The sequence below is a fragment of the Aspergillus stella-maris genome, assembly GCF_047715825.1.
Source record: "Aspergillus stella-maris strain CBS 113639 unplaced genomic scaffold BDV14scaffold_47, whole genome shotgun sequence".
In the NCBI taxonomy this organism is placed as follows: domain Eukaryota; kingdom Fungi; phylum Ascomycota; class Eurotiomycetes; order Eurotiales; family Aspergillaceae; genus Aspergillus; species Aspergillus stella-maris.
Window position 1 is genome coordinate 182,647 of NW_027396841.1, and position 27,989 is coordinate 210,635.

At 51.8% G+C, this 27,989-nt stretch overlaps 12 protein-coding genes and 2 non-coding genes across 14 annotated transcripts; 6 read left to right on the top strand and 8 right to left on the bottom strand.

The window, feature by feature from the left end:
* Positions 1-273: 273 nt before the first annotated feature.
* Positions 274-1,922, bottom strand: BDV14DRAFT_97933 (WSC domain-containing protein). The gene is made up of 2 exons (XM_073777958.1): positions 1,145-1,922; positions 274-1,094 (listed from the first exon to the last, which is right to left on the bottom strand). The coding sequence occupies exons 1-2, from the start codon at positions 1,458-1,460 to the stop codon at positions 532-534; spliced, it is 879 nt and encodes a 292-aa protein (XP_073625804.1). The 5' UTR covers positions 1,461-1,922; the 3' UTR covers positions 274-531.
* Positions 1,923-3,906: 1,984 nt separating this feature from the next.
* Positions 3,907-5,442, bottom strand: BDV14DRAFT_177715 (CDP-diacylglycerol-serine O-phosphatidyltransferase). The gene is made up of 6 exons (XM_073769471.1): positions 5,230-5,442; positions 5,113-5,170; positions 5,020-5,057; positions 4,951-4,962; positions 4,713-4,894; positions 3,907-4,658 (listed from the first exon to the last, which is right to left on the bottom strand). The coding sequence occupies exons 1-6, from the start codon at positions 5,306-5,308 to the stop codon at positions 4,290-4,292; spliced, it is 738 nt and encodes a 245-aa protein (XP_073625805.1). The 5' UTR covers positions 5,309-5,442; the 3' UTR covers positions 3,907-4,289.
* A 1-nt stretch (position 5,443) lies between these two features.
* Positions 5,444-6,860, bottom strand: BDV14DRAFT_177724 (H/ACA ribonucleoprotein complex subunit GAR1/NAF1). Its single transcript, XM_073769472.1, has 5 exons — positions 6,667-6,860; positions 6,551-6,598; positions 6,394-6,494; positions 6,184-6,329; positions 5,444-6,129 (listed from the first exon to the last, which is right to left on the bottom strand). Exons 1-5 carry the CDS (start codon positions 6,731-6,733, stop codon positions 5,847-5,849), a joined length of 645 nt encoding a protein of 214 aa, XP_073625806.1. The 5' UTR covers positions 6,734-6,860; the 3' UTR covers positions 5,444-5,846.
* Positions 6,842-9,482, top strand: BDV14DRAFT_177727 (threonine--tRNA ligase THS1). The gene is made up of 5 exons (XM_073769473.1): positions 6,842-7,047; positions 7,115-7,556; positions 7,609-7,873; positions 7,921-8,496; positions 8,547-9,482. The coding sequence occupies exons 1-5, from the start codon at positions 6,987-6,989 to the stop codon at positions 9,369-9,371; spliced, it is 2,169 nt and encodes a 722-aa protein (XP_073625807.1). The 5' UTR covers positions 6,842-6,986; the 3' UTR covers positions 9,372-9,482.
* A 94-nt stretch (positions 9,483-9,576) lies between these two features.
* Positions 9,577-11,300, top strand: BDV14DRAFT_177730 (glycosyltransferase family 31 protein). The gene has a single exon (XM_073769474.1). It carries the CDS (start codon positions 9,715-9,717, stop codon positions 11,260-11,262), a length of 1,548 nt encoding a protein of 515 aa, XP_073625808.1. The 5' UTR covers positions 9,577-9,714; the 3' UTR covers positions 11,263-11,300.
* Positions 11,301-12,965: 1,665 nt separating this feature from the next.
* BDV14DRAFT_191333 (uncharacterized protein) lies at positions 12,966-14,370 on the bottom strand (the record flags this gene model as incomplete). Its single annotated transcript, XM_073771475.1, has 4 exons — positions 12,966-13,372; positions 13,561-13,671; positions 13,724-14,099; positions 14,191-14,370. The coding sequence occupies 4 exons, from the start codon at positions 14,368-14,370 to the stop codon at positions 12,966-12,968; spliced, it is 1,074 nt and encodes a 357-aa protein (XP_073625809.1).
* A 680-nt stretch (positions 14,371-15,050) lies between these two features.
* BDV14DRAFT_177733 (cytochrome P450) lies at positions 15,051-17,255 on the top strand. The gene is made up of 4 exons (XM_073769475.1): positions 15,051-15,624; positions 15,700-15,940; positions 15,990-16,879; positions 16,946-17,255. Exons 1-4 carry the CDS (start codon positions 15,322-15,324, stop codon positions 17,039-17,041), a joined length of 1,530 nt encoding a protein of 509 aa, XP_073625810.1. The 5' UTR covers positions 15,051-15,321; the 3' UTR covers positions 17,042-17,255.
* On the bottom strand, positions 17,256-19,662 carry mpkA (mitogen-activated serine/threonine-protein kinase SLT2). Its single transcript, XM_073769476.1, has 6 exons — positions 19,278-19,662; positions 18,809-19,225; positions 18,554-18,686; positions 18,435-18,501; positions 18,064-18,378; positions 17,256-18,012 (listed from the first exon to the last, which is right to left on the bottom strand). Exons 2-6 carry the CDS (start codon positions 18,925-18,927, stop codon positions 17,372-17,374), a joined length of 1,275 nt encoding a protein of 424 aa, XP_073625811.1. The 5' UTR covers positions 18,928-19,225; positions 19,278-19,662; the 3' UTR covers positions 17,256-17,371.
* Positions 19,663-19,847: 185 nt separating this feature from the next.
* BDV14DRAFT_t111 lies at positions 19,848-19,959 on the top strand. The gene has a single exon. It is a non-coding gene; the product is annotated as a tRNA-Leu (tRNA).
* Positions 19,960-20,348: 389 nt separating this feature from the next.
* BDV14DRAFT_t112 lies at positions 20,349-20,458 on the top strand. The gene has a single exon. It is a non-coding gene; the product is annotated as a tRNA-Leu (tRNA).
* A 245-nt stretch (positions 20,459-20,703) lies between these two features.
* BDV14DRAFT_177739 (uncharacterized protein) lies at positions 20,704-23,402 on the bottom strand. Its single transcript, XM_073769477.1, has 2 exons — positions 22,889-23,402; positions 20,704-22,780 (listed from the first exon to the last, which is right to left on the bottom strand). Exons 1-2 carry the CDS (start codon positions 23,082-23,084, stop codon positions 20,952-20,954), a joined length of 2,025 nt encoding a protein of 674 aa, XP_073625812.1. The 5' UTR covers positions 23,085-23,402; the 3' UTR covers positions 20,704-20,951.
* Positions 23,403-23,530: 128 nt separating this feature from the next.
* On the bottom strand, positions 23,531-25,224 carry BDV14DRAFT_177742 (metal homeostatis BSD2 family protein). Its single transcript, XM_073769478.1, has 3 exons — positions 24,947-25,224; positions 24,333-24,839; positions 23,531-24,282 (listed from the first exon to the last, which is right to left on the bottom strand). The coding sequence occupies exons 1-3, from the start codon at positions 24,968-24,970 to the stop codon at positions 23,701-23,703; spliced, it is 1,113 nt and encodes a 370-aa protein (XP_073625813.1). The 5' UTR covers positions 24,971-25,224; the 3' UTR covers positions 23,531-23,700.
* Positions 25,225-25,308: 84 nt separating this feature from the next.
* Positions 25,309-26,056, top strand: BDV14DRAFT_177743 (ubiquinol-cytochrome c reductase complex assembly factor 2). Its single transcript, XM_073769479.1, has 2 exons — positions 25,309-25,454; positions 25,533-26,056. Exons 1-2 carry the CDS (start codon positions 25,440-25,442, stop codon positions 25,890-25,892), a joined length of 375 nt encoding a protein of 124 aa, XP_073625814.1. The 5' UTR covers positions 25,309-25,439; the 3' UTR covers positions 25,893-26,056.
* Positions 26,057-27,959, bottom strand: BDV14DRAFT_177746 (3-oxoacid CoA-transferase). Its single transcript, XM_073769480.1, has 3 exons — positions 27,779-27,959; positions 26,538-27,717; positions 26,057-26,476 (listed from the first exon to the last, which is right to left on the bottom strand). The coding sequence occupies exons 1-3, from the start codon at positions 27,839-27,841 to the stop codon at positions 26,163-26,165; spliced, it is 1,557 nt and encodes a 518-aa protein (XP_073625815.1). The 5' UTR covers positions 27,842-27,959; the 3' UTR covers positions 26,057-26,162.
* Between the last annotated feature and the right edge of the window lie 30 nt (positions 27,960-27,989).

The window sequence follows — 27,989 nt, forward strand, 5'->3', positions numbered from 1 at the left end:
GGGCCAAAGGTCCATAGCATCTACAACAGGATTGCAAGTCCATGCAGGACAAACACCAACATCAAGACCAATGAGTGAAGCAATATCATACAATATGAAGGTCACATCAGATAAACTATGTGTATCAGCCGGTCCAAGTGAAACAACATACACGGTAAAAAGATGAATATGAAATATTTTGAATTAAGAAAAAAAAAGAAGCTCAAGCCTGTCCAAACGCCTGGATTGAAATCAAAAAATCCCTGCGTGCCTCCACATTAAACGTTCCAAGCTGATCTGCTAAGAGGCAGTCGGACTAGGTTGAACCAAAAATTGAAGGTTGTCATTCTGGTATTGGTTGGGTTCAGCGAGGGAGACCACGGTTCGGTCGAGGTTCCTGTTCGCTGGTAAACGGAGGTGGACTGAACGATGATTTGACTAGCGGAAAGGCAGGTTGAGTCGTGAAAATATAGCCAAAACCGAATATGCAGGGTCAGTCGTCATGAGTTGCGAGGGTTGATGGTGGTGGGAAACGGGAGATGAATTGCTTGTTTAGTGACGGTCGGGGTTCGTGACCTGCAAGATCCGACGAGAGAAGTCCCGGTCGTCATCGATGCTACCGTTGCTCTGGCGCCGTTGGGCCATGAAGTCGCCATCGAAGCGGGAGTCGGACATGGAGTCCTGAGAGACAGGCTTGCCGAACTGTTCCACGTTGCTCATTTCACCCAGGCGCTGGTCGGCGGGGTGGCGCTTCTTGAAGCGCCAGAGGAAGAAACCGGCACCAACCAGGGCAGCAAATCCGACAACACCAATAACAACACCAGCGGCAATGGCGGCAGTGTTGGGACCATCCTTCTTATCGGAAGACGATTCGTCGGGGTTGGATGTGACGGTGGCCATTTCCGCATCGCTGTTGCTGGTGGTTGTAACAGTCGCAGCGCTGTTGTCATCTGTGCTTGTCGTCGTGGAGTCGTCGCTGCTGCTGTTGCTGCTCGTTGTGGAAGTGCTGTTGGATGAGGAAGAGGAAGAGTCACTATCATCATCGCCCGACGAGTAGTATGCGACATTCGACTTGTATCCGGTAAGGTAGACTGAGTATGCACTAGATCCACCACCTATTACACGTTAGCCAGTTTTCAAAACATGGACATGGAAGGATGCTTACACATGACGGTAGGCCAGGCAGCGCATGGCTTGTTGCACTTATCATCACTGTCTTCTTCACTCGATTTCGCGGGGAGCTCGTCACCACAGAAGCAGGTATCCGAGTTGTATAGACCGAAGACAGCCTTGTTGTCACCGTAACAGAGGTTCATACAGTATCCGTTACTCTGATACTGGTAGCTACCCTGGGACTCAAGGGGTGTCGAGTCGGTAAAACAACCGACGTATGTTTGTTGCGCTGCAGCGGCGACCACTGAGCTCTGGGCCAGAAGAAGGGCACCAGTCGCGAAGATCGAGGATAGCGTGATCGACTTCATTTTGCGATATTGGTGATGAGTTAAGGGGTCGTTAAGGTTGCGAGGTGCAATCAGATTAGGTAGGAGTTCAACGGAGGACAGGGACGGCCGGCGTAACCCTTCGATCGTCGATACGGTAGTAAAGTAGGAGAATAAAGGACAAGATAGCGAGCGGACTAAGTCGGAGGATTGTTGTTGTAGAGTTTTCGCGTGCTGGGTTCCAGAGCGGTTGAGTTCTGGAGAAGCGGTTCCTGGCGGGGAGATGAGTGTTTCAGCGCCCCTTTTGGACGGCAGGCTGAACGGTCGGTGAGAGTCAGGCACAACGGGGATCCGATGAGGCGTCACGGACGATGGATTGCGAAGTGTAAGTATCGATGAGGTTTGCGAGATGCTGATGATGATCTCAAGACGACAGTAATCCTTCTCAGAGCGACCGGACGTCAAGTGATCCCTGAACCAAAACAATCAGGGGTCAAGTAGCGAAACGAGAGTCGGGGGAAAGGGCAGCGCGGTAGATGGACTTGGCTACCGAGCAAAAACAACAAAAGATAAAGAGTGTGTCCTTAAGTCGATGGGAATCAGCCCAAGGAAGCGAGAAACGATGGAAAGGGAGAGAAAGAGGGACTGGATTGAATGAGATGATGGAACTGGAATGAAAGAGCACAAGCCGTCGACTACTACTGCTGCTCGCCCCCGTGAATCCCTTGTCCTGGTCACGCCTTACAGTACCGTACCTTTCTTTACCCACCTTTACTATGCGCGTTCCGCCGGCTCGAACGGGACGTGACCTTGGGTTGCGCAACCATGGTATTTTTCATCCCGCGGTAGCATTTGCTGGCCCAATCAGGTGTCGGGTTATTTGGGGAGCGCCTCAACTTTTCTCCTTTGGGACAGATGCGCTAGGCCTTGAATGGAATAGACCGCGACCCTGAAGACTAACCTTTGATGAAGGAGGGGACTATGTCTCGCCTTGACGACTTTCATTCTCCCATAGCGCTGGGAAATGCCTCTCAAGCCTCTCAAACAATTGTGGCCGTGCAAAAATCTTCCAAATCACCAGATGACAACGTAGCTTTTCTCTTCCCAAAAACGCGTTACGCGGCCGCGGATCCCAGCAGAAGTGAACCCATAGCCCAGAGCCCAGACGAAGCCACAAACGCCATGTCTCAACAGTCCGGAGCGCCACTTATGCAAGAGAGATTACAATTCTGCGAGAAGACTGCAGGTCCTCGCAGACCTGCTTGCTCGACTCCAAGGAACAGGCGTCTGGAATCGGAACAATTGCATGTGCGACTGCGTTGTCGACGACTCATCAAGCATCATCGAGTCCACTCAGCAACCATCACGTCGATTGCCCTGGGCCCTTTTTGATCCTGATGTGCACACGGCGCGCGGTACAGGCCAATGATGGGAAGGTGATGTGCGCCTTTACCCCGTTGTTTCCCGGCCATCGCCCAGTCAGGGATCGTGATTTGGATGAGAAGGACCAATTTGGTGTCGATCACTTTGACTTGTCCCAGGCCCGGTGCCCAAGGACCAGCCAAGTCATTCAGTAACTGGCCAAACATTGTTGTTTGCTACGTGAAGCCCTGAAAGGGTTTTCCAATGGCTGGCTTCGTTCATTCTCCTACGTCAATTATGATCTCGTTGTTTGTGTGGGAAACACACTATGAATCTCGAACACAAGCGACCTGGACCCATGGGTCTGCCGTGTTGGAGCGGCTACAGCCGATCGACATCCCTCGGAACCTGATGGTCACGTGGCTTCCTTGGTTCTAATCTCGTGATGACTGCGCCGCATTCGCCTTTGTTGTATCAAACAATAACGGATAATGGGCCAAATAAAGGGTACAAAGTCCGCTCTGGCATGAAAGTCTAACAGCGTCAGGCGGTGTTGACATGCCCGCCCTTGTGGCCATGCACCAATGTCCCTGGGAACTTACTGCACATACATAGTCACCTGCGCACTTAGACCCCCAGTATATCGAATAGTCCTAGGACCTGCCAGAAATTACTGTACAGCGTAGCAGAGAATACGGATCTATCAGCATCCGTACAGTACTTCACTGAAGAAATCAGAAATAGAAGTTTACACCGAGCCAGTCAAGTTCTCAAAAGAGCCGTTCGATTATGGCAACCTGACCGCGACCTACGCTCCGAAACCCGGACGAAGACCCAATTCCCGCCTTATGAGACCTAAGACCGGCAAAAAAAGTACTCATATATCGTGCAATATCCCGTGTCCGATCCCGTGTTTCACTTTCAGCCCTTCAAGGCTCTACTGCGCCACGATCGAACGGGACGGGTTCTCGCGTCTTCCCCTTTGTGAAGCATGATGCGGAGTATCAGCGGAGCATCTGTGGCTACGATACAAGGTGGGACGAATTGTAGATTTGACTAGGGGGGGGGGGGGGGGGCAAAATTGGGGTTCTCATGGGGGGGGGGGGGGGGTCCAATATAGGGCTTCATTTTATCGAATTGTTTCTGATAGCCCTGAATCTGGAAGAAATGATAGCTGAAAATAACGATAGATTGAGGAGCGATATCTATTCAAGCCGGACATGGCCATGACATGTTCTCAGGTACCTAACTATATAATGATGCTTTTCAGGATAATAATACACAATACAATGACTCAACCGCCTGTTCCAAAGGTGTCCGTCTGTCTTGTGCAGCAGCTCATGTCATTTTGTTCAAGTGTCGGCCACGTTTTATCTCCAAGAAAGAAAGAAAGTCTTGCATTCGTATCCATTTTTGTTGTTGTTGCGCTCCTTCCTCCCTCCCTATACAGTAAACAGGGAAGCGTTTCGTGAAGTGGAACTTGAGCTCTTTTATGACGTTTTGAGCTGTTTATGGCTTGGGAATGTGCAGGGTCTTGCTGACCATCAGACACCCGTGCAGAACGAACATTAGGACAATAGGGTGGAACTCGAGCGATGTGCCTTGGGCCGCGACGCCAAGCGGAATGTCTTCCAGAATCCACCCTTGTGATACCCAATAGGACATGAAAGCGACAATTCCCAGTGTGGTGGGGATGGGCGTGCCCTCGAAGTACTTCGACTTGCCGGACTTGTCCTTGGGGAGAACGGCCGCGGTTACGTTGAACCGAGCGAGACGTGTAAGACCGCAGAGAACGAAGAACGTGAGGAAAAGGTGGTCGAGCGGGGTTCGGATCCCGAGAGCGAAAGCGGCGGAGGCGGGGGCCATGCCGAACGATATCTAGAAAGCATGATGTCAGTAATGGCGATTGTGGACGAGAGCATGCAGGCCTACCAGATCTGCCAGGGAGTCAAGCTCTTGTCCCATAAGAGACGACTTCTTCCTCCACCGTGCGATTCTGCCGTCCATGAAGTCGAAGAAGAGACCGAAGGGCATGAATCCGAGAGCGGTCCAAATAGCACCGTGGTCGCTAGGGTCACCGAGACAATAGCGCAGCGACGAGAACACGGACATTACTGTTCGAGTTGGTTAGTGGTCGCTCTGGGGTCTCAACGTCAGAGGTCAAACTTGCTTCCGCAAAATCCTAGAAACCCAGTTAGCAAGAGCATAAATATTCGGGGCGACTGCAAATATCTCTTACCATTAAGTTCAGTAACGAGATCCGCCAGATGCAAGGCCCTGTGTCCAGCGCGATTAGCAACCTCCCCGTAGTGAACAGATACCTGAAGCCTACTTGATCATACTGAAGTGACCAGTCTCCGACGACAAAAGCATCTTCTGTTTCTCCTGGCCTAGATAGATTTAAAGTAAGCTTCTCGCACAGAGCACAGATTCCTGGGTCCGAGCATACCACCGTCAGCAGCCGCCGGGCCACCGCTGTTTGTAGACGAGTTCGCGGGCATGGCAGAGGTTCTTCGAGACATGCTCATTCGAGAAAGGTAAGGGTTTAGGTAGTGGTAAGCAATAAAAGCGTTGGAATGCAGTATAAATGCGTGGAACGTAGGTAGAGAGCAATATTAGGTTGGCAATTGAGGTTTGGAGGAGGATGTGTTGACAATTGCACGTGGAAGCGTCTCGCTTCTTTCAGGCTTCGAGCGGTGCGACTAAACGTCATCTTTGACGGCGGCGGTCTGCTGCGCCACACTAATCCAGCCACATCTTGAAAGCAGGTTCTGGACTGCCAATGGACGTTTGACGACAACATTAGATCAGCAAGCAACTCAGATTCCCGTCTGGTAGTATTGCTATCCTACAAGACTTGCGGCTTGTCCATAATTATTTACAAAGCCCGGTTAAGATGATCTGGCAGTAGAAACAGCGGTAACTGAAGAAGATGACACTACATTGCGAACAACTGAAGTAATTTTTTGAATGACCATGGTCAAAATTATACCGACATAAAATCCCGTGTTCCCATAACGCCGTAATAAGACAGGATGAGGCAAAGGCAGAGACGCTGTCAAAGGTCTAACGGCGGAAGCCTCCACGAGGGGCTCCGCGGCCACCGCCTCGTCCACCAAAGCCACCACCACCGCGACCACCGAAGCTGCCTCCACGGGAACCGCCGAAGCTACCACCGCGGCCACCTCCTCTTCCACCGAAACCACTGCCACCGCGACCGCCAAAGCTACCACCGCGAGGACCACCGCGACCACCACCACGGCCACCGAAACCACCACGACCGCCACCGCGAGCTCCGACTGCCTTCTTGGGCTTGGAACCGAGAGGAGCCTTGGGCTTGGGAAGGAACCTATAACTAGTTAGCGACGTGGTTGTCGACGAGCAAAGAACAAATGGAACATACTTCTCGATGGGCAGGAGCTTGTCACCGCCGATGAAGACCTTGTCGCCCGGCTTGAAGGATGTCGCGACGATACCTTCTTGGGGCTTGATGGTGAAGTATACTTGGTTGATGGGGCCGAGAACTTCGTCGATCTTGCCGATGGGGGTCTAGAAAAGCAACTATTAGCCTCGTGGCTCTGTGTGAATATTCGCGCCATGGTGTCTAGCATACCTTGTTCTCGAGGTAGATGGGAGCGTTGAAGTAAGGAATCTTGGGATTGATGGATTCGCAAACCATCTCGCCCTCACAAGCGTGCATGAAAGTACCCATCTCTGATATCGCATTAGCCGATTTCGATCTTTGTATCGTTCTCGTTGCAAATATTCACCTAGCACCTGGTCTGGGGGTCCGAAAGACTGCTGGAAACCTCCCCGGCCTATGAAAGAAAAATTTCGTTAGCTATCTTCAATCACTTTTCCAACCGCGATTGGGACTCATGCTCACCTCCACGGCCACTGAAACCTCCACCGCGACTGGAGAAGCCGCCACGACCGCCTCCGCGAAATGACATTTTGACGTTCTGGTTGTTCTTGTCGACCTGTTGCGGACTGATCGCGGAGAAGTTTTCAGTCGGTGGGCCCTCGAAAGAGTAAAGTGTCGCTAGCCGCAGGGCAGTTTCCGATCACGTGCTCCACCGCCTTCCGAATGATTCACAGATTTGAGTCAAGACACTCGGAGTCGTCTAGAAAAGCTGTCGCTACGTTTATTACCAGTCTCCCTTGATCCTTCTTCTAGATTTTTTATTACCGAAGAGGGTCACCATTATGGCTTCCGAAGCAGCCAAAGATTTGCCTGTCAGGCCCGCCGGTGAGGCGAAATTCGGCAGTGAGTTCTATACTACCCCGCCGCATTGGCTGTTCAAGCCCCTCTACTGACCAGTCAATTGATATAGGCGCCGGTTCCCTCCCCGATTTCATGGTTGAGCGAAACGACCTGTTCGAGCAGCTGTGGCAGGAACACCTCGAAGAAGTCAAGAACAAGCCCCATCCCGAAATCAATGTCACTCTTCACCTCGGCGACGGAAATGTCTCCACGATCCCCGCGAAGGCCTGGGAGACCACACCCGCACAGCTCCTGAAGCACGTCCCCAAGGAAATCAGCGCCGATATCGTCATTGGAAAGGTCGATGGTCAGCTCTGGGACCTGGGTCGCCCATTGGAGGGAGAATGTACGGTTTCATACGTTCCATTCAGCGACCCTGAGGGACGGGAAGTTTTCTGGCACTCGAGTGCCCACTGTCTCGGTGAAGCTTGCGAGTGCGAGTATGGATGTATGCTTTCTCACGGTCCTCCCACGCCTCAGGGTTTCTTCTACGACATGGCCATGCCCGACAGGTACGCATCTTACAATGTTTTGTGGTTGCTATAGCCTCTAACATCTGGATAGCCGCGTCGTTAAGGAGTCGGACTGGAAGGTCCTCGATAACAGAGCGGCCAAGATCTTCAAGGAGAAGCAGAGCTTCGATCGTTTGGAGGTCACGAAGGAGAACCTCAAGAAGATGTTCGCCTACAGCAAGTACAAGCTGCACTACATTGACAAGCTCGTGACGGGCGAGAAGAGTACAGTCTACCGCTGTGGTACCTTGGTCGATCTTTGCAGAGGTCCTCACATCCAGAGCACCGGCAAGGTCAAGACATTCAAGATCATGCAGGTAAGAACATTTCTATGTCAGTGTCTAGTGTTGTGCTAACTGCACAGAACTCCTCTGCCTACTTCCTCGGTGACCAGTCCAACGACTCTCTACAACGTATCCGTGGTGTCGCCTTTCCCGACAAGAAGCAGATGCAGGAACACCTCAAGTTCCTCGAAGAGGCTGAGAAGCGTAACCATCTGAGAATCGCTAAGGACCAAGAACTGTTCTTCTTCGACGAAGTCTCGCCCGGATGTCCCTTCCTGCTCCCCAATGGTGTCAGAATCTTCAACGCCATCCAGTCGCTCCTGCGTTCGGAATATCGCAAGCGTGGCTACCAGGAGGTCCAGACCCCCAACATGTATGATGTCGGTATCTGGAAGACCTCTGGTCACTGGCAGCACTACAAGGATGACATGTTCAAGCTTGACGTCGAGAAGAGAGAATGGGCTCTCAAGCCCATGAACTGCCCTGGTCACTTCGTTCTCTTCGGCCACCGTGAGCGCAGTTACAGAGAGCTTCCCCTTCGTATTGCCGATTTCGGTGTTTTGCACAGAAACGAGGCTTCCGGTGCTCTCCACGGTTTGACCCGTGTTCGCAAGTTCCAGCAAGATGATACCCACATTTTCTGTACCCAGGATCAGGCGAGTTATTCCCCATGTGAAGAAAACAAGTAATTTTCTAACAATATCAGATCATGTCCGAAATTGAAGGACTGTTCGACTTCCTCCAATCCATCTACGGATTGTTCGGCTTCACCTTCAAGCTGAAGCTTTCTACTCGCCCTGAGAAGTACCTCGGTGAGCTCGAGACGTGGAACGAGGCCGAAGAGCAGCTCAAGAAGGCCATGCAAAAGTTCAAGGGCGATGACTGGACCATCGATGAGGGTGACGGTGCCTTCTACGGTCCCAAGATCGATATCACGATCGCCGATGCTCTCAAGAGAGAGTTCCAGTGCGCCACTATCCAGCTCGACTACCAGGCTCCTCTTAACTTCAAGCTTGAGTATATGACCGCAGAGAAGGCTCAGGCTAACCAGGAAGAAGCTGGCAAGGAGACCGAGACCAAGTCCACCGACCCCGGTCCCGGCCGTGCCCGCCCCGTTGTCATCCACCGTGCCATCATTGGCAGTTTCGAGCGTTTCCTCGGTATCGTTACGGAGCACTTCGGAGGCAAGTGGCCCTTCTGGATCAGCCCTCGTCAGATTCTTATAGTCCCTGTCATGCCTGCTGTCTACGACTACGCCCAGGAGGTGCAGCAGATCCTCCGGGACGACAAGCTCTACGCCGACGTTGATATCAGTGGAAACACCCTGCAGAAGAAGATCCGCACGGGTCAACTGGCGCAGTACAACTTCATTCTCGTCGTCGGTGCCGAAGAGAAGGAGTCCCGCTCTCTCAACATCCGTAACCGTGATGATACCTCCAGTCAGACCAGAGGTGTCGTAATTCCACTTGACGAGGCCCGCGAGAAGTTCCGCAAGCTGCGCAAGGAGCGTAGACTGGTCAACAGCCTTTAGATCTTATATAGTTTGTCGGTGTTCTCTCGGTGTCGAAAAGCGGAGTGTCATGAGCTATGAAGATATTCAGATTACAGAGTATACAGTAAAAATAGTATGCATAAAGAGTGCATAAGCCCTACAGCAGTAGTGCATGCATAACAGTAAATCCCCTGAGCGCCTTAGGCTAATCACAAACTCCACTAGTGGACCAACGCAGTTTCATCCCTTATCCATGCATGAAAATCAGGAGGGAAAAAGGAGCAAAAGATGAGACGTTGATCTGCTCAGTCTGCTCCTCCGCGGGAATTGCGATTGCGAGTGCGTATGCGATTGCGTGATGCTCTAAGAATTTGTCCTGAGTATGGCGATGCTCATGCACCACCTCCGCCTTTTCTTCAACCAACTCCATAACCGCAAATTGGCCTCCAGCTCTTGGAAGCTCCTCTCCTTGGCCGCGGGATTGGTCCTCGCTTGTTTGGTTCTCTTCACATATTCCGTTACCGCGGGAGGTTCATCCTCAGTTGGATCCGCGCTCGGCACAAACGACGATCAGAACGCACTGGGCGACAGCGAGAAAAACAGTGGTAGTGACAATGACGCCGATGATAACAATGGCGACGCCAATGCCTGCTTCGTCGACCTTAACCTCCTCCGAACTTTCGCGGACAATGCCTCGAGCATCCAGTACTCACGGCTGAACATCGGCGTCGTCCGGACAGACAATTTCACGGCCTTCGAAGATTCCCTCGATGCTGCCATCCCTCCCTACCGCACCGTCCGCCTCGACACCGAAGCTGCTCGCGAGCTCCTCGAAGCCGAAAAGGACTGTACAACATCTATAACAATCCAGGCGCCCCTCCCCCAACCACAACCCGACGCCTCGCACATCGTCTTCGGCCTCGCGACGACCCTCGAAAAACTCGAAGACTCCCTCGACGCATTCGCGCACTGGGCATCACACACAAAAGCACATATTATAGCCGTTGTCGAACAAGGCGGATCCTCAACGCGATCACGTATCCAAACCCGCGCCGAGAAACTCGGCCTCCACCTCACAATCACACAAACCGAAGATGACCGGTGGGACCGATACTTCTCGCTCGTCCGCGTGCTATACCAGTACATCGAGCCCGAAGCCACACAATGGGCCGTCCTAATGGACGACGACACATTCTTCCCGTCTATGCGGAGTCTACTTGCCCGATTGCAGACCTACGACGCTACAATCCCGCAATATATCGGTGCAATGACGGAGGATCTAGCACGCCTCTCGGGGTCAGGATACATGGCGTACGGCGGCGCAGGGATCTTCCTCTCACTCCCGCTATTATCAGACCTGCAATACGTTTTCGAGACATGCCACTCGCTAAAGGATAAAGGCGACCGCATGCTAGCGTCGTGTATATACGCACATACAACGGCGAAATTCACATGGGAGCGCGGCCTCTACCAGCTCGATATCCACGGCGACGCATCGGGCTTCTTCGAGTCTGGCCGCCGCTTACCGCTCTCCGTGCACCACTGGAAATCGTGGTTCACGGCTGACATGGTTGCTCTAGGTAAAGTCGCGAGTATCTGCGGCGACGAGTGTCTCTTGCGAAGGTTCTACTTGAATAAGTCGAGGGATTGGTACCTTGTTAACGGGTACTCTGTTATCCAGGACGCGACCGTCTGGAATGAGCCGAGGCCGATGGAGCAGACGTGGCTGGAGAGTAAATATAAGGGGTCTGATCCGTTCGCGTATAGTCTTGGTCCGTTGAGGAGGCGGGATCCAGATAAGGTCTCGTTGAGGTTGAGGTACGCGAATGAGACGGGGACAAACAGGCTTAGTCAGATATATGTGCTTAATGGCACGGATGAGACGCCTCCGAAGGTATTGGAGATTTCCTGGGCTGTTTTAGAGGAGTAAATAGTTTCTTGTATAATAATACGAAGTACATATCATACACCACTTCACACCTCAATAGTGCCCTAAAATCTTGTACCTTCCATTATTTCAAAGTTTGTCTAACAGGGATGACGCCGCCCAGTGAAATCCAACCTTTCCGTCTATAAGCGATGTTTACGTACAGACAGCACGTGTTCCTGAGAGCTCCAACGGTTATCAACCTCAGAGACAAACAATAAACACTGCCACAGCGGCAATATACGTCGAATATCAATCTCAGTAGCTCACATAGTGGCGTCCGGGGTATCACCCTTGAAGCTCTGAGATTATAGATAACTGGCCTTGGGAGTTGGGATAGTTGGGATATCGTCTCCCAAAATACGAGGTCTTCGATATCAATATCATGATCTACCTGTTATCCACGTACTCATCAGATAGGTAGATATGAGATAACCTGCTCGCTCAAAGAAGCAAAGAAAACAGACACAAGCCCACATCTCCTTATCTATCTGCTCTGTCTACGGAGTAACTCTAAGCTCTCCCGCGGCGCTTTGACTCTCCTGGATCTCGATCATGGTGCATGAACGGTGAACGGCGAACGATGGGTCAATGCTGAACAGCTCCCCTTTCCGCGTACCTGCTCTGCTCATACTAACTACTCTATGCAGCACAATCAAAGTAATAGACGCTCCAGCCGCACCTCAAAAGTACCATGTGACTCCGCACATCTCATGCATACGTATCATAGCGAACGGGAGGGGAGGGGGGAGAGAGAGTTCGACTTCAGTATCATTGAAATAATTCCAATGGACTCAGAGGAGTTCGATCCTCTTGAATCGACCCTCGGCCTTGAGTCCGTGACATCGACAATGCCATTCACAGTTCGACTGACCAGGCCAAATCCCGCAGCCTCACGGTGGTTGCGGACTCCGGCCCGTCTCCAGTCCCACAACCGGACGGACCGATCCTGAACTGGAGCGTTAACTAGAGTGGACAGGAATCGTTTTCCAGCCGCACCTACCAACATCCGTCCTCGGCCCAATTGTCCAGAATAGCGAGATGCGGTGTCCCTGTGATGCTCCAGTGTAATCTCGCTTGAAAGTATAAGGGGATTGTTATTGGATGGTTGAATTTGTGGATGGATCAGGCTGGGTTGAAGGATGCGGATGAGGGGCCGGTGCTGGGAGTGGACTGGGGATGGGGTGGGAAGTGGGGAATGGAAATGTGATGTGATTTGGGTGCAGTACTTCTGCAAGATGGTCTGTGGAAAACGGAAAATGCTGTGAAGATGTTGGTGAGGTTGATACGAGGTTAGTTTCCTGGTGCCTTGATTACTTACTCTGTAGTTTCTGGTCCCGGCTGGCGGGATTTTGCCATGTGGGAGGAGGGAGGACCGGCCTAGCCAGTCTCTTTTGAACTTTCAATTCCGGACTGAAGTATCGAGCTAAGCAACAATTCACCTTGAAGAATTTGAAGACTGTTCGGGGAGGAGTAGAGACCTTGTATTATCTTTCAATGTCCGAAATATCACTTGTAGTTGTAGCTGATGTGGGTATATAAACTTTTAACTCAAGCTCAAGCTCAAACTTCAGCCTAAGAAGCAGTTTGACAGTTGACAGCAACGCCGAAAGTTTGTTCTCCATGAAAGTCATGCAGAACCGAGATACCTTATCCACTCCCACAAACCAACAGCAACATCCAAATCCAAGCTGCCATGCCCACAATCACCGATCAAACCCCTCCTGACTCGGCTTATACGAAACCGAAACCTCAGTCGTAAGGTTAATCTTATTGTCCACATCCCTCTCCTCTTCTCTATCCCCTGTCTCGGTCAATGTAGTCATCGGCAACATGGACCGTTGACTACTATGATCTCCCCGCGCATCGTCACCGTGCCGTGCCCCTTCAAGATCCCTATCCCGATCAACCTGCGTCGCCATGATACTCGTGTCGAACTTGATATTCCGCTTCTTCTCGTAAGGTTGGCCTGGCGGGAGCATATTGTAGCTTTCTTGGATTGTGGATGATGGGAAGACTTTCGTTAACAGGGGCTTTAACGTTGGGATTGCGGATGCGATTATTGTTAGGGCGTCTTCGACTGCGGCCCAGTTTAGGAGGGGGACGATTTCCCCTGTAGTCACACTATTAGTGGAGGCTGTGAAGCAGGGGAGGAGGAAGGGTAGACGTACAGGTAAAATCGGCTTTCGCAGACAGTTTGACGAGGTAGGTTGTTTTTACAATGGCTGCTGCGCCGGCGCTGGCAACTGTTAGTACTGGTGTCGTAATAATGGGGTGTGATTAATGGAACATACAAGATACCCAAGCTCATAGCGATTGCTACACCCAACTTCTCCTTCTTCTTCATCTGCAGGTTCCAGACAATTGTCCACGGTAAAAGAGCGAGGAGAAAGTCCTGCGCACCAGAGTACGCTATGATCATTGTCAGAACTTATCATCCAAGAACGTAAAGATAGTTACTCACCTCCAACGAAAAGCGAGTAATTGGTAAAGACGTAATCCGGCCAGCACTTCGACACAATACTATTATCCCAGTTGGTCCTGGGATCCTCGCACTGCACAAAGACGAACAGCGCAGCAAGGAAGTTTGCAATGTTCATCGTGATAATCACAAACCAGAGTATTGCAATCATCCATCGCTCAAAGACAATCCGGAGAAGTGTAACAGCGAACGAGGTCTTTCCAAGAGCACAAGCCATAATGGCCAGCGTCTGGCTGATGCTGCTATACCGCGCGACATCAATGAGCTTCTGCGGATCCTGAGCTACCCATTGAATGTGTCGACCGAGTCCGATGTCTGCGGAGGCGTGGCAGACGGCGGCGTAACCGATAAGACAGCCCTAAGTCAGGAAAGGGAGATGTTAGTTCCAGCTGGTCGTGGGGACACCGGTTACCGAGATAGATAGTCAGTGAACTGCGATCGCAACTTACAACGGCAACAGCAGAGATCAGATCATCCCATCCAAAGACCCGCTTGAGATGAAGTCTCACATAGAGCCGAAGACCCAGAAACAGCATGGCCATCCCCGTCATCAACCACATCACGGCCTTGACCGTCGGGGCCTGAGTCTCCGCCAGGAACTCGGCTGCTGGTTGTTGCGGAGTAGTCATTGTGAATGGAGACGTTTCGGTCCCTTGCTGCCAGAGCACGGGGATCAATTACGGAGACATGACCTTATATAAACGAGGGGATAAGGAAGGCAAAACCGAAAGAGTGCTCGAGCGCAGGATGAGGCGAGTCGAATATCGAATATCGATAGACAGGTAGCAAATAATGCAGAGGAAGATGCTGGGAATGAGATGGATCATAGATCCCTATGATCCAAGCAGCAGTGACAGTCCCAAAGCTCAAAACTCATCTTGACAGCTGGGAAGATGGAATCGATGGATTAATTGATTGGGATACCGGCAGTGCAACTGCAGGAACCAGATCCCTGCAAGACTAGGGCTTGAACATGCATTTGTTTTGTTTCGGGCTCCCGTCATGCCTGTCCGGGAATCTGGATTCTGCAGAGCAGCTCCTGCCCAAAAGTACCGTGCTCTCAGACACAATGGCTTTGAATGGCTTGTAGGATGGCTGACGGACGAGTCAGAACTTCAGTAGGGGGAGGGTCTAGGCAAGGCGGCCCCTCCACTAGGCGTTAGTCCGTTTGGCAGCTGTCAACGGACTCAACATGCGACCGGTCATCGTCAAGGCGCCTCCCGCCAGATGGATCCGATCGAACCTCCGCTTTTCCCGTTTCTGCAAGAGTCTTAGTCTCGAGCCTTTCGTACTTCTGGCACACTGGTCACATACATGTGAGAGGCCAATGAGAGATGCCTTAGATACGAGCGGCTTGGTCGAGGCTCGCCCGCTTTGGCCACCCCCTCTGGAGTAGAAACCTTGATGTGGTATGAGCGTAGACGGGGGTTCTTTTTTAATGCAGGTCAATATCCCGGGGATCCAAAATCTAAGGCTGCTGCTGCTGTTCGCCAGTTTGCTTGCAATTATTGCTGGGGCTGTCCCTGCTTGTGAAACAAGCCACTAAAAGCACAAGCATCTTTCATCTTCGAATCGGAATAATGGCTGGTGTACTTTTTGCCAACTTGTGGGTGCAAATCCCTGCTGCCTTGGGTGCGCTGTTCGTCACCAAGCTCATATGGGACGCCTTCTTGTCGTCGCTAAGGGTCTTCGACGGGCCTCTCCTGGCCAAGTTCACTAATATCTGGCGCGCCTGGAGGGCGTTCAACGGGGAGATTGACCGGGATTATACTAAGCTGCACCGACAGTATGGTTCTGTGGTGCGGGTTGGTCCGAACGCGCTCAGCATCTCTGACCCTAGCATGATCCGGGTGATCTATTCCACGCGGAACCCTTGGAAAAAGGTTCCCTCCGGCTCCTGAATGTGATATGTCATTTATTGGAAGATCTTGACAGCTAATGATTGGTTCCTGCTGCAGAGCGAATCGTATCGGCCCAACGACGTCCTGTTGAACGGTCAGCGAGTGTCTAATCTCTTCAACACGCAAGACGAAGACTGGCACAATCAGAATATCCTTCCCATCCGAAACCTATGGCGCATGACCAAGGTTCTCGAGTACGAGCCATTGATTGATGAGACACTCAACAAATTCGTGGACAAGCTTAGCTCCAAGTTCGGGGCAGGCGAGGTATGCCCTGCCGATGAATGGATCGGATACTGTATGCCTTCCTGCCCTTCCTGACGAACAATCTCTGACGCTGGATATAGTCGCCTGGGACGTGACAGCCAACTTCAGCTTCGGACGCCACTATGGCTTCATCGACCAAGAAAAAGACGTCGACAACCTGATCACCGACTCAACAAAGGGTCTAATCTACTTCGCCCCAGTCTCCCAAATCCCCTGGGTCGACCACCTCCTAGACAAGAACCCCATCGTTCGCATCGGCCCCAAACCAACCTTAACAGGTGTCCTATACGCATTCAAAGTCTGCGCTGAGTACCAGGCCGAGCTCAAAGAAGGTAAAGCCAATCCCGGCACACTCGACCACACGCTTGACAAGTACGTCGCGCTGAAAGAAACACACCCGGAGATGGTCACGGACGTGCAAATCGTCAACTGGCTTATGCTGAGTATCCTTGCGGGAGGCGATACGTCCTCTGCTACCATGCGCGCGGCAGTGTACTACCTGGCTAAGAACATGGATGCGTATAAGAAACTTGTTTCTGAGCTCACGTCTGCTGGTCTCTCCATGCCGGCTCAATGGAAGGACATTCGTGACTTGCCGTACCTAGACGCTGTTATCCGCGAGAGTATGCGCCTTAACCCCGGTATCGCTATGGTCTTTGAGCGGGTGGCGCCTGCGGGCGGGTATACCTTGCCTGATGGGCGATATATCGCAGCCGGCACGAAAGTAGGCATCAGCCCAGCTGTCACTAACAGGGACTATGGCATTTTTGGCGAGGACGCGGATGTCTTCCGACCTGATCGGTGGTTGAAGAAGGATGGGGAAGGCGAAGACGAGTATCAGGAACGACACAAGCGCATGCATGATACTTGCGACTTCGTGTTTGGAGGTGGTGCGCGCATCTGTATGGGGCGGTACCTTGCTATGCTGGAAATCAAAAAATTGATTGCCACGCTTTACAGCACATTTGATGTAAGTTGGCCCCGCGCTTTAATGGTTTGCTTGGTCGGTTCTGGATATATGCTAACTGAGTTGTAGCTGCATCTGGTTAACCCGAAGCACGAGTGGACGTACCGTAATGCTTGGTTTGTGTATCAGAATGATATGCCCATGACTATCACTCGTCGGCAATGAATGATCGCATGAGATGGAGGAGGTCTAATGCCTCCGGGTCAATGTAGCTTGGTGAGGATGGGTTGAAGCTTGGATGGAGATTGGGTTCTCAATCATGTGATACTCGATACTACAAAATTATATAGCATGAGTACGGGTACTGAGGTAGTGTTAATCCTACTAATGAACTTGTGATATATTGCAAGAAAATCGAACTGAATTCAGAAACTCAACAAACCTCTGTACTCTGTACTTCGCGCTCTGTATCTGCTCATGCAACTATATATGTATGTTCCATACTCTAGAAAACCGTCCCCGCGATTATCTAGGCCAAATAAACACTGCCACCACCTAATGGCCCTGCGCATCCATTCCCCGCTGTAGTGACGATTCCAGATCGTTGACAGTGCCGCCTGCGGCGCCTGCTTCCTGAGGCCTGGGCTCCTCTGATCGCCAAGGGCCCTGCTGGTGCTCGGGAATGGGGATGTTGGCCTGCTGGGCCATCTGCTGTTGCTGAGCGAGGCTCTGCGCCTGTGCGGGGGCGCGGACCTGCTGGCGGAAACGAACGACCTCCTCGTAGATCATCTGGCGCATCTGCTGCACATCATCGACAACTTCGAAGTGGAAGTCGAAGGTGGTGGGGCAGCTGGGCTCGTCGGAGGCATCGTGCCAGATTGAGAGGTAGGGGTGCTCCAAAGCCTCTTCAACTGAGATACGCGACGAGGGGTCGAAGGCGAGCATGCGGTCGAGCAGGTCGAGAGCATCAGGGTTGGCGTTGGGGAAGAGACGCTGGAAGGGAACCTTGGGCATGAACGGCAGGTTGCGCACGTACTCCTGGGCACGTGGAGAGCCAATGCGGCTCAGTGTCTCCTCATTAGGAGTACCGAGGTACTGTAGAATCTGGTTGAGCTGGTCGACGTAGTCGCGACCCTTGAAGAAAGGACGGCCACCGAGAAGCTCTGCCAGAATACAACCAACAGACCATACATCAACTGTACAATGTTAGTGGGAGAAGTGATTTCAAGTACTAGCGCAGCACATACTAGCTTTTGTGTAGCTTTGGAAGCTCAACATGATCTCCGGAGCACGGTACCATCTTGTCGCGACGTATTCGGTCATGTAACCGGCGTTCTCCTCGGGGTCAATTGAGAAACCACGGGCGAGACCAAAGTCACAAATCTTCAGCTCACAGTCCGCATTGACCAGCAAGTTACCGGGCTTCAGATCTCTGTGGAGGACGTTGGCAGAGTGAATATATTTGAGACCGCAAAGAATCTGGTAGATGAAGGATTGGTAGTGAGCGTCGGTCAATGGCTGTCCGGAACGAATGATAGCAGCCAAGTCACACTCCATGAGCTCTGTGGGCACATAATTAGCGGCTGTGTATGTCTCAGGTAAACTAATTCCAGCTTACCTTCGTAGAGATATGTCTCATTGAAGTTGTCCGGTCGGGGAATATCCATATCATAGAGGCAGGTTATCTGTATCAAGTCAATATGGTGGTTCGCGATACAAAGCGCGCAAGGTGCATACGTTACGGTGGCCCCGGAAGTGCTGGAGGAGCTTGATTTCTCTCAAGGCGCGCTTGGCCAAGATCTTCTTGCTGAAGACATTGGTGACCTTCTTAACGGCAACGCCCTCGCCAGTCTGGCCATTCGTGGCAGCGCTGTTACAGACACAAATTAGTACATGTTTATAAAAGACAGCTAGGTTGCATGCACCCCGCCATTTGTAATAGCAAGCTTCGAAACATCTGTGACCAGCAAACAAGATACTGAGGGTACATACCAAACAATACCGTAAGCGCCCTGGCCCAGTTCCTTTGTCACGGTATAGCGGTCATCCACGATAAAGTCCTGGTTGAAGACCTTGAAGACCTTCCGTCCTTGCACTTGTAGATCAGACATAGCGTAAGATTCGAAACAAAACGATCGACCGGCAGTGGCAGTAGGTACGTGAAAGGTGAAACAATCGTGGTCAAAACACGCGATAACAAGAAAGCGCGCGGTTGAGGGAGGCAACGGCAGTGGACGAAATTTCGCGATGGGATGGGATGGAAGAAGACAGGATTGACGTCTCTGCTAGACTCGAGAACAGTGTTTAGAGATGGAGCTGAGCGTTCGAAGGTTGCGGCTGCAGGTGTTGCGACAGTGAGGACAACAGACGGCTCGATGCCCCGCAGTGTCAGGGAGCTATGCTTGCGGGCTGCTTGTTGGTCAGATCTTCCAGCTGCGGCTGAATCGCAAGGAGGCCTTACAAGTTTGAAGTGGTTTGATAGAGGCACGAGCAGATCCTGAGGGAGTCAGGGAAGAAAAGAGGTGGCCAGGGTCAACTCTTGCTGGCTGATTGGATTGCAGAAGAGAAGCGCTAAAAGTGACGGAACTGCAGGCTGCGGACAAAGGAGTCGGAGGTGGGGTGGTCCCTTTGGTAACGAGTCCAATCTAGTCGCCAAATCGATACCAAAATATATTCTTCTTTAATGAGCAATTTCTTTAGCAACAAATGGCTTGCCAGGCTTCATCTGGCATTGTTGTTGTGGTGGTACGCTGCGTGGTCAGGATTACGGCCTGAGGCACTAGGAGGGGCAGTACATTTTAGTAGGTAGGACTATGAAGACTATAGAGCCTGCTGAGACCCAGAACGAGGTCTTTGGAGTAATAATTATTCAGTAACTGCACCTATCAAGTTAGTTGGTCTGTTAAAGATTTCATTCTTCAAAGCCTCGAGGACCAGAATATTTCCCACAAATTTCTTTCACCCTCTTCTTTCAAGGCAAACAGTGGATTAGAGACATGGGGAGTTAGATGATATAGTTATGTCATGTTACGGCAAGGTGGCCGAGTGGTTAAGGCGCACGGTTCAGGTCTACCTGTACTTCCATATCTCTTATGAGTTTCCGTGTATCGAAAGGTGCGTGGGTTCGAGTCCCACCCTTGTCATATCTCTTTTGTTTTTTATTCTTTGGTTTCTCAGGTATTCAAAATTGTCTCTTCTATTGATCCGGCTGGTCCAGATCGAACAATAGAGCTTGGGTTGTACTGTCCAGTCGCTTGCTTTTTGTGAGTGCAACAAATCATAGCTAGGCCTGGTGTGGCAGAAGTAAATATCTTAGCCATCAGCTTGAAACACTGAAGATATAGTGTTTATTTTGACATTCGCGGGAAATCTGATTAGACCTTCGACTCCGGTCAGATTGCTTTCAAGGACCGAACCGAGTAATTTCTCAGGCGCAGTCTCAACACCACTTCCACGCAACTACCTAATTGATAGAAACCCAGCCCTTACAAGCCTCATAGTGTCAAAACTACCACCTTATCTTTCATGCTCTGGCAAGGTGGCCGAGTGGTTAAGGCGCTAGATTTAGGTCCTCATCTCGACATCGAGACTAAGGAAATTCTCTAGTGGGAAACCGCGTGGGTTCGAATCCCACCCTTGTCATTTTTTTTGTACACTGCATAGCAAAGCAATCTTGGTAGTGTTCTTTTTGCTTTTTGCTCGCTGGTCGAGAGTGGGACATATTTAGAAGCGGAAACAAGCGTTTGGGTGTTTGGCTATATATAGCAACAGAGGGGAGGGACTTGTTGATGGTTTAGAACGTACTCTTTCATTGTCTGGGCGGGTGGGTGTAGGTGCAAGAGACGCAGAAATATATTATGCTCGGGTGAAAGGCGCGCAGTGGACCGCCCACCATGAAGACTCTATGTAGCTGCATCAACCTAAGTAGTTTCGAGGAAGAAAACGCGTAGATGAGATAAGAGAAATTGGTATATGTGTAGCCAAAAAAAAAAAACACGAAAAAGGCAAAACATGTAGCAAAACGCTAAATAACAAACAAGAATCATCACGACATGAACCGTAGATAGCCACAATTGCTTCCACACTGATCGAAACCCCACTTCAGGTCTTCGTATCAACTAAGTTGAGCCAATATTTAGTAATAGTAACCCCTCCACCAAACGGCCATACAAGACGCAACAACCAAATCAAGCATCTTGATACCCTCATCCTCAATAACAAGTTTACCGAGTTTAGCACTGTCTCCACGCATACCACCGCCTGCCTTTTCACGAGCAAGCGAGAGATCGAGCCTGTCCCGCTCGTCCACAGGATTTCGAACGGGTAATGGCGGTGGCGGTTCGTTCCCTCCATCACTCGAGCTGCTATTCGACGACCTGCGATTCAGTTTCTGATTGATGAGGTGCGCAATAGCGGCGCGTTTAGAAGGCGGCATTGACGAGTCGTAGTAAAAGGGCGCTGAGGGGTCGGGGTTCATAGAAGGATCTTTGAGAATCGTAGCCTGGCTAAGAGAAAAGGGCGAAGCATGTTGAGAGCCAGGGTACTGGAGGTGACCTGTTTGGAAAGGAGTGTTGAAGCGGATTTCGGCAACGGTGACGGCGGGATTCTCTTGAGATGGTTTGGGGAATCCGGGGGCGGGAATCATGTGTTTGCATTTTAGACTTCGACCGTTGACGCTTGCTGAGAATGTGCAGGTTCCGTTCCAGGGTGAAGTGAATGTGTAGTAGCCGCTCTTGAGTTTGGAGGATGTCGACTGGTGGGGAATGCCAGGACTAGCTGTGAGGCTGTCCATTGATGGGCGGCCTCCGGAGAGGTCTAGGGAGCCGCTCGACTCCTCTGGCTGCTGGGCCCTCGACACGTAGAGCTTACGGTGGAAGCGTTTGGGTTTAGACGGATCTTGAGGAGCGGCGGTTTCGAATGGCGTGGCGGGTGCGTTGGAGAGAGAGGCGATATTTGGATGCCGAGCAAGCAAATTGCGCGCTTCGGCGGGAAGGTTCAAGCCGAGAGAATCCAGGTTGATCGGCTCTTGCTTCCCGGCAAACCGACTGTATCCCGGCGTCGAAATATCAATATCAATTCCGGTGCCATCTAGCTGAGGTGTCGACATGGTCGCGACATTCCACTGGCTTCCGTGAGTCGGGTCGCGCCGAATGAGGGTAATATGGAACCCTGGTTGAGGCCTGAGGGGAGGTCGCGGAATATCGCGTGATCGCCGATTCGGTGATTGTCCAGGACTTCTTGGAGGTCGTCCACCAGCAGAATAAGCTGGAGATAGGCCATGGGATGAAGAAGGCCGCATTGGCAGCCGAGGTGCGTCCATGCTGTGACGAGCAGGGGTAGCGGCAGCCTCTCTCCCACGATTAACGTGATTCGATACATGCCCTGCCAAGGCACTCCAGCGATTTTTGGGTAAGGATGGTGGCTCGAAGGGTGCTTCATCTCGTGGGACACCAGGCAGTGGTCGTGGGGATATAGGCGGACGGTATTCTTCTACCTCCGGCTCCCGTGTCGCCGCCGCATCGGCTGGGCTCAACGCATCTTGAGATTGAATGGAAGGGCGTGGAGGTAATGTCGGCGAAGCAGTTTGATCCAATATTGGGGTTGGTGGTACATTCTCAAGCGGCTGACCAGGCGCTTGCGTTCCAACAGCCTTGCGCCTCAGCGACTTAGGACGGGTGTCGAGCGTAGGCGCAGGCGCAGGCGCAGGCGCATCGTTGATGCCCGAAATAGGCTTGCGTCGGACATTATTCAGGCGTGCGATCTCGGCCGCCGACAATGGCATGTCGTCATCCTCAATCAGCCCTTCTTTCCGTAACCGTGCGCGCTCTTCCCGTTCCTGCTCGTATTCTTGGAGGAGTGCGTCATCTTCGGGGCCCGCAACATGGAGGTAGTAAAGAGAGGAATTTATGGCTTCGGCGGAGACGCTGGACTTGGTTGGCGGCTTGAGCGGCGTCAGAAAGACATCTGCGCATCGAATCGAGTCAGCGATTGTTTCATCTACAGCCCGAGTACGGCAAAAATAAACGACAATAAACAGTGAGGCGGGGTTGGGTAAGGATTGCTTGGACGTACCTCTACTCCCAGGAACGCGCACAATGTACAATGACAGAGGTTCAAGCTTCTTCTGCGCTGGATTCCGAGGATAATTCGGTGGGTTTGAGGCAATCGATGTAATGGAAGAGAGCGAGCGAGCTTCGACAGGTCCTTGGTTTAGTGGCGGCGCGGGGAACGCAGCGGACTCCCCATCCACCGCGTCGACCTTGGCCATTGACGTGACGCAGAGGAAATGAAAACGGAGGATATCCAAGTATGCAGAGGAGATCGCCGGAGGGCAAGAGACTAGCTAAATAAGCAATCAGCCGCAAACGCAGACGCAAACCGAGGCGTTGACGCGGAGGAGTCGGATCGCTGTGGAGAGCCCGCCAAGAATGAAACCATTAGGCATCGCCATAATAATCCTGACGAATTCTTTGCCCAAGTTGGACGAAACGAAACAAATTAGGAGAGCCCAGATTCTTGGGTGACGGGAAGCTGGGCGATGAAAGAGATCTTAGTTTATTTTGAGGCAATGAGAGTGACGACTAAGAGCGCCGCAGGGTGTGGCTGTGATCTTGTACCCTATGCCTAAATAGCTACAGGAATGAGGCTGCCTGGGATGGCAAAGCAATTACGTGCACTGATCACCCCTTGCGCATACGGTGCGGCCCAAATTAAGCCCAAGATATGTCTTTCAGATTGGTATCACTGCAGTAAAAAATAGCTAGCTACAAGGTAAGAGACTCTGCGATGCTATGCTTAAGCCGTTATAATAATAATGGAGATAACGATAAAAAGAACGTCAAGCAGAGAACCTCTATGCTGGATGCATACAGTACTAAAGACAATTAAACGACCGTCTCGGACCGCTCGTTCTCAGCAATGACAGGAACGGGCAGCCCTCGCTCGGGACTCTGCAGAACCAACTGCTCATGACGTCGAGCCCGCAGGAAATCGCTGATAGACCGGATTAAAACAAACCAGCCAACAATCATCAGAACATAAGAAATCCACTCGCTCGTGGTAATCGAAGAGGCGCCGCCCCCTCCATCGCCCCCTGAGCCTGAACTCTCAACCACATTGCCGGGGTCGAAGCTATGGCTATTTGGGTCTGGCGGTGTCATATGTTCATCTCCGCCACCACCAGAGCTAGACTCGCTTCCGCCCTTCATGTAGAATCCGTACTGCACCAACGTGAGACCGAGACCAGCCCGGCTTCCGTTTTTTGCAGCATGTGTCGTGTGGAGTAGGTATGTGAGAAGGAAACCGACAAGCTGGAACGACATGGAGATCATGGCGTTCCAGACAAACGAGAAGATCGAGCCGACCGGCAGCCCATCAACGTAAACTTCATCCGACGAGATACCAGGTGCTACAATCGTCGTCTCCCAGTACGGTGGCGTCGCATCAGCAGCAGCCTCTTCATATGACTACAAGGAGTTAGTTGCTGGACATATATCAGACACTTCAAAGAACATACCGGTGGCAAATCTTCAGTCTTTTCTCCTCGCTCCGGCTTCGCATTCAGGTTGGCAAAGACACCATCGTTTGATGAAGGGAGCTGACGATTTGAATTCGAACTGGATGTACCACCAAAGAAAGGTAACAGCGTGGAACTTCGCTGGACACCCCTTGTAGGCGGAGCCGGCTGTGCCTCACTACTTCCACCAGAGGATGATGCCGCACCCAATGTCTCTGCCGGCGCAGATGAGTTGTTGTTGTCCGCCGCTGACCAAGGATCCGGCTGCGCCCGCATTAATCGCTGCCGGTCATCGGGCTCATCACCGTCCTCAGAGCCGCTGTCATCGAAGGCATCGGCTAGAGCCTGGTCTGTACTGTGTCGATGTAATGGGTCGTCATCTCGAAGGAGACGCCTTGAGGAGGGAGAAGCAGATCGAGAATGTGAGCGGAATGAGGGAGGCGGAGAGGAAGGAGTAGGCTGCAAAGCGATCGACGGAGGGGTGTCGTCGTCGTCTTGGGCGTTTACCTGGAGATTGTTAGAAAATGTCTTCTTTTGATTAAGGCAGAGATAGAGATGAGACTCGTGAAGCAAGTCCAGCTCCCGCTGAACTGAAGAGGCAACACTGCACTTACCCGTTGATAGCGCTGCGAGCTCATTACGAGCTGAGCGAGCGGAAGCGCCGGGAGAGAGACGATCGGAGTCTAGGAGGTTTGCTGGTGTTTAGAGCAGAAATAAAAAAGCGAAACAAACGAGAGAAACAAGGCTCTATAGGCTTGATGAAGGAGATGGGGTGGGAAGGAGGGAGGATGGAAGATGGCGATGGAGGGTGAATGAGCAAGTGACATGCCTCAATGCAAAGGGAATATGCCTGGGGCCACTCTCCTTAGGCTGCGGCGCCGGCCCACCGATCATGATTGGCTGTGGCGGTGCATTCACTCACATGGAAAATGTTCCAGATCCCGTGACTCGATTTTTTGGTCATCGCCATCTTCGAGCACCGGATCCACGATTGCAGCTTATCATCCAGTCTCACCCGAAGCTTCTCGAATTCATTCCCATAATAGCGCGTCATACGCCGATCGCGACTTCATCTATACAACTGAGCCTCTTAATATCACAGTCACCATGGCAGGACCTTCCGTAAGTCCCCGATAACACTCACCCCGTCGCAAGCGTGCTTCCAGTCCATTGCAACACCCATGTTAATTAACTATATAGCCAAGCGCATCCCGCTTACAACGCATCCTCACCCACTGGCCCAAAGACCCAATCCGCCCCTCCGCCGTCTCAGTGCAAACATACCTCCAATCGCGCATCTCACACTCCCCAACACAATCATCACAATCGCAAACGTCACCCGCCGGCAACGGCCAATTATCCGAAGCCTCCGTTAACGCCCTCGCTTCCCTCCTCGACAACCGATACGCAGAAAAGTACCCTCTGTCCCCGCGGATACGGCACCCGGCGAGTAATCCCAGTCACTACGATGATTTGATTAGAGAGTTTGCAGAGGCGCCGGAGCGGGACTTCTTCGGGAGGTTCTTTAAGAGGTTGAGTGGGTTGTTTCGGTTGCAGTAGTGGGACAAGCTCAGGCTGGGATGTGATGGAAATGGGGATGTATAATATTTGCGGCGGATCTGTACGATATTGAATGTGTTAAGGACGCGCTAAAAGTGGATCTGGATAATGTGACTATATCTTTCAACTTCAAATGCCACAATATACAAACAAGCCCGGCGGCAATGCACCGACTCTGCTTAAATTCGATGTCATGATCACGCTACAGACATGGAAAATGGATGCCCTTCGAGTATCCAACTACAGAAAGGGCTGGCATTTCTGGGTGCCTTAAAGCATAGGCTTCACCTCATCCGCAACCCTAAACGGCGCCTCCGTTTTGGACTTGACCTCATCAACCGTAACTCCCTCCGCAAGCTCGATTAGGGTTAACCCATTCGTGAAGTCGACATCAAACACGCAAAGCTCAGTGATAATGCGGCTGACGCATGTCCGCCCTGTAAGCGGGAATTCGCACTGCTTGACGATCTTGGGGTTGCCCTTCTTGTCTGTGTGCTCCATTGTCACGACGACCTTTGTGGCTGCGGGGTTCGAGACGAGGTCCATTGCGCCGCCGAAGCCCTTGATCTTGCCGGGGAGCATCCCTACATCCCGATTAGTTTGAGTTTGATTGAGATTAGAGGATGGTCGTTAGGGTTGACTTACAGTTCGCAAGGTCACCCTTGGCACTAACTTGCATAGCACCAAGGATGGTGAGATCGATACGTCCAGAACGAATCATACCAAAGGACTCATCGGAGCCAAACACCGCGGCACCAGGCGCCAATGTGACAGTTTCCTTACCCGCATTGATCAAGTCGGCATCTTCCTCGCCTTTCTTCGGGTACGGCCCAAGACCCAAAATGCCATTCTCGGACTGCAGCTGCACCTCCACGGAGGGATCGACGAAGTTCGGCGCCAACATCGGCATCCCGATACCCAAGTTCGCATACATTCCGTTCTTAAACTCCTTTGCTGCGCGGCGCACAATACGTTCGCGCTTAGCGGCTGTATCGCCCTTACCCAGCGCCGCAGTATCGTCCCCTTCTTCTTTAGCGAAGGTATACTTCTCGATATTTTTCGGCGCCGTGCTTTGAATAACGCGCTTGACATAGATACCGGGCAGATGAATAGCAGCGGGATCCAACTCGCCGACCTCAACGATATGCTCCGCTTCAACGATCGTCATCTTCGCATTGCGACCCATCGCACCGTTGAAGTTCGCGGCCGCGAACCGGAACTGGCAGTTACCAAGCTTATCCGCTTTCCATGCCTTTACAAAGGCATAATCACCCTTGATACTCTCCTCCATAACATAGCTCTTCCCATCAAAGACCTTGACATCGCGCGGCTGGCCGTAAAGTGCCACCGTCCCATCAGGGTTATGCCTAAGCGGCAACTCCCCCGTCTGCACGACCGTCCCAAACGCCGCGGGCGTATAAAAAGCCGGCACACCGGCACCACCAGCCCGACACCGCTCAGCCAGCGTCCCCTGCGGCGTAAGCTCCAACTCAATCTCGCCACCGAGGTACATCCTCTCAAAGGTCTTATTCTCGCCAACATAACTAGCAATCATCTTTTTTATCTGCTTCGATTGGAGTAGGAGACCCAAGCCCGCGCCGTCAACGCCCGCGTTGTTGCTCACGGCCGTGAGGCCCGTGATGGACGGGTTATTCTTCACGGCGTTGATGAGTGTATCTGGGACGCCCGAGAGACCGAAACCGCCTGCTAGCAAGGTGGAATTGGATTTCATGTCTTTGATCACGAGGTCTGCGGAGGCGACGACTTTGTTGATTTCGGAGCGGCGGACGGATTGGCTGAATGTTCGGGCTAGGGTTAGTTGGTGCTGTTACTTTCAAGTCAGATCTGCTTTTTCAAAGTCATAGTAAGGAGAGGAGCTGTAGTACCTTGCTCGGACTAAGCGAAGCGCGCCGCGCAAAGCGCAGGCATATTGATGCTGGAGAAGGCATATTGTGGCGTGTACGAGGGTATAGAACGTCAAGTTAAAACCACCCTGACAGCTCAAAAAGTGTCGAGGAGAGGAAATGAGCAGGATGAACGCCCGTGTGAAAGGGCCGGGCAATGGCCGTTATCATTTATGTACGAAAGCGGCTGGAA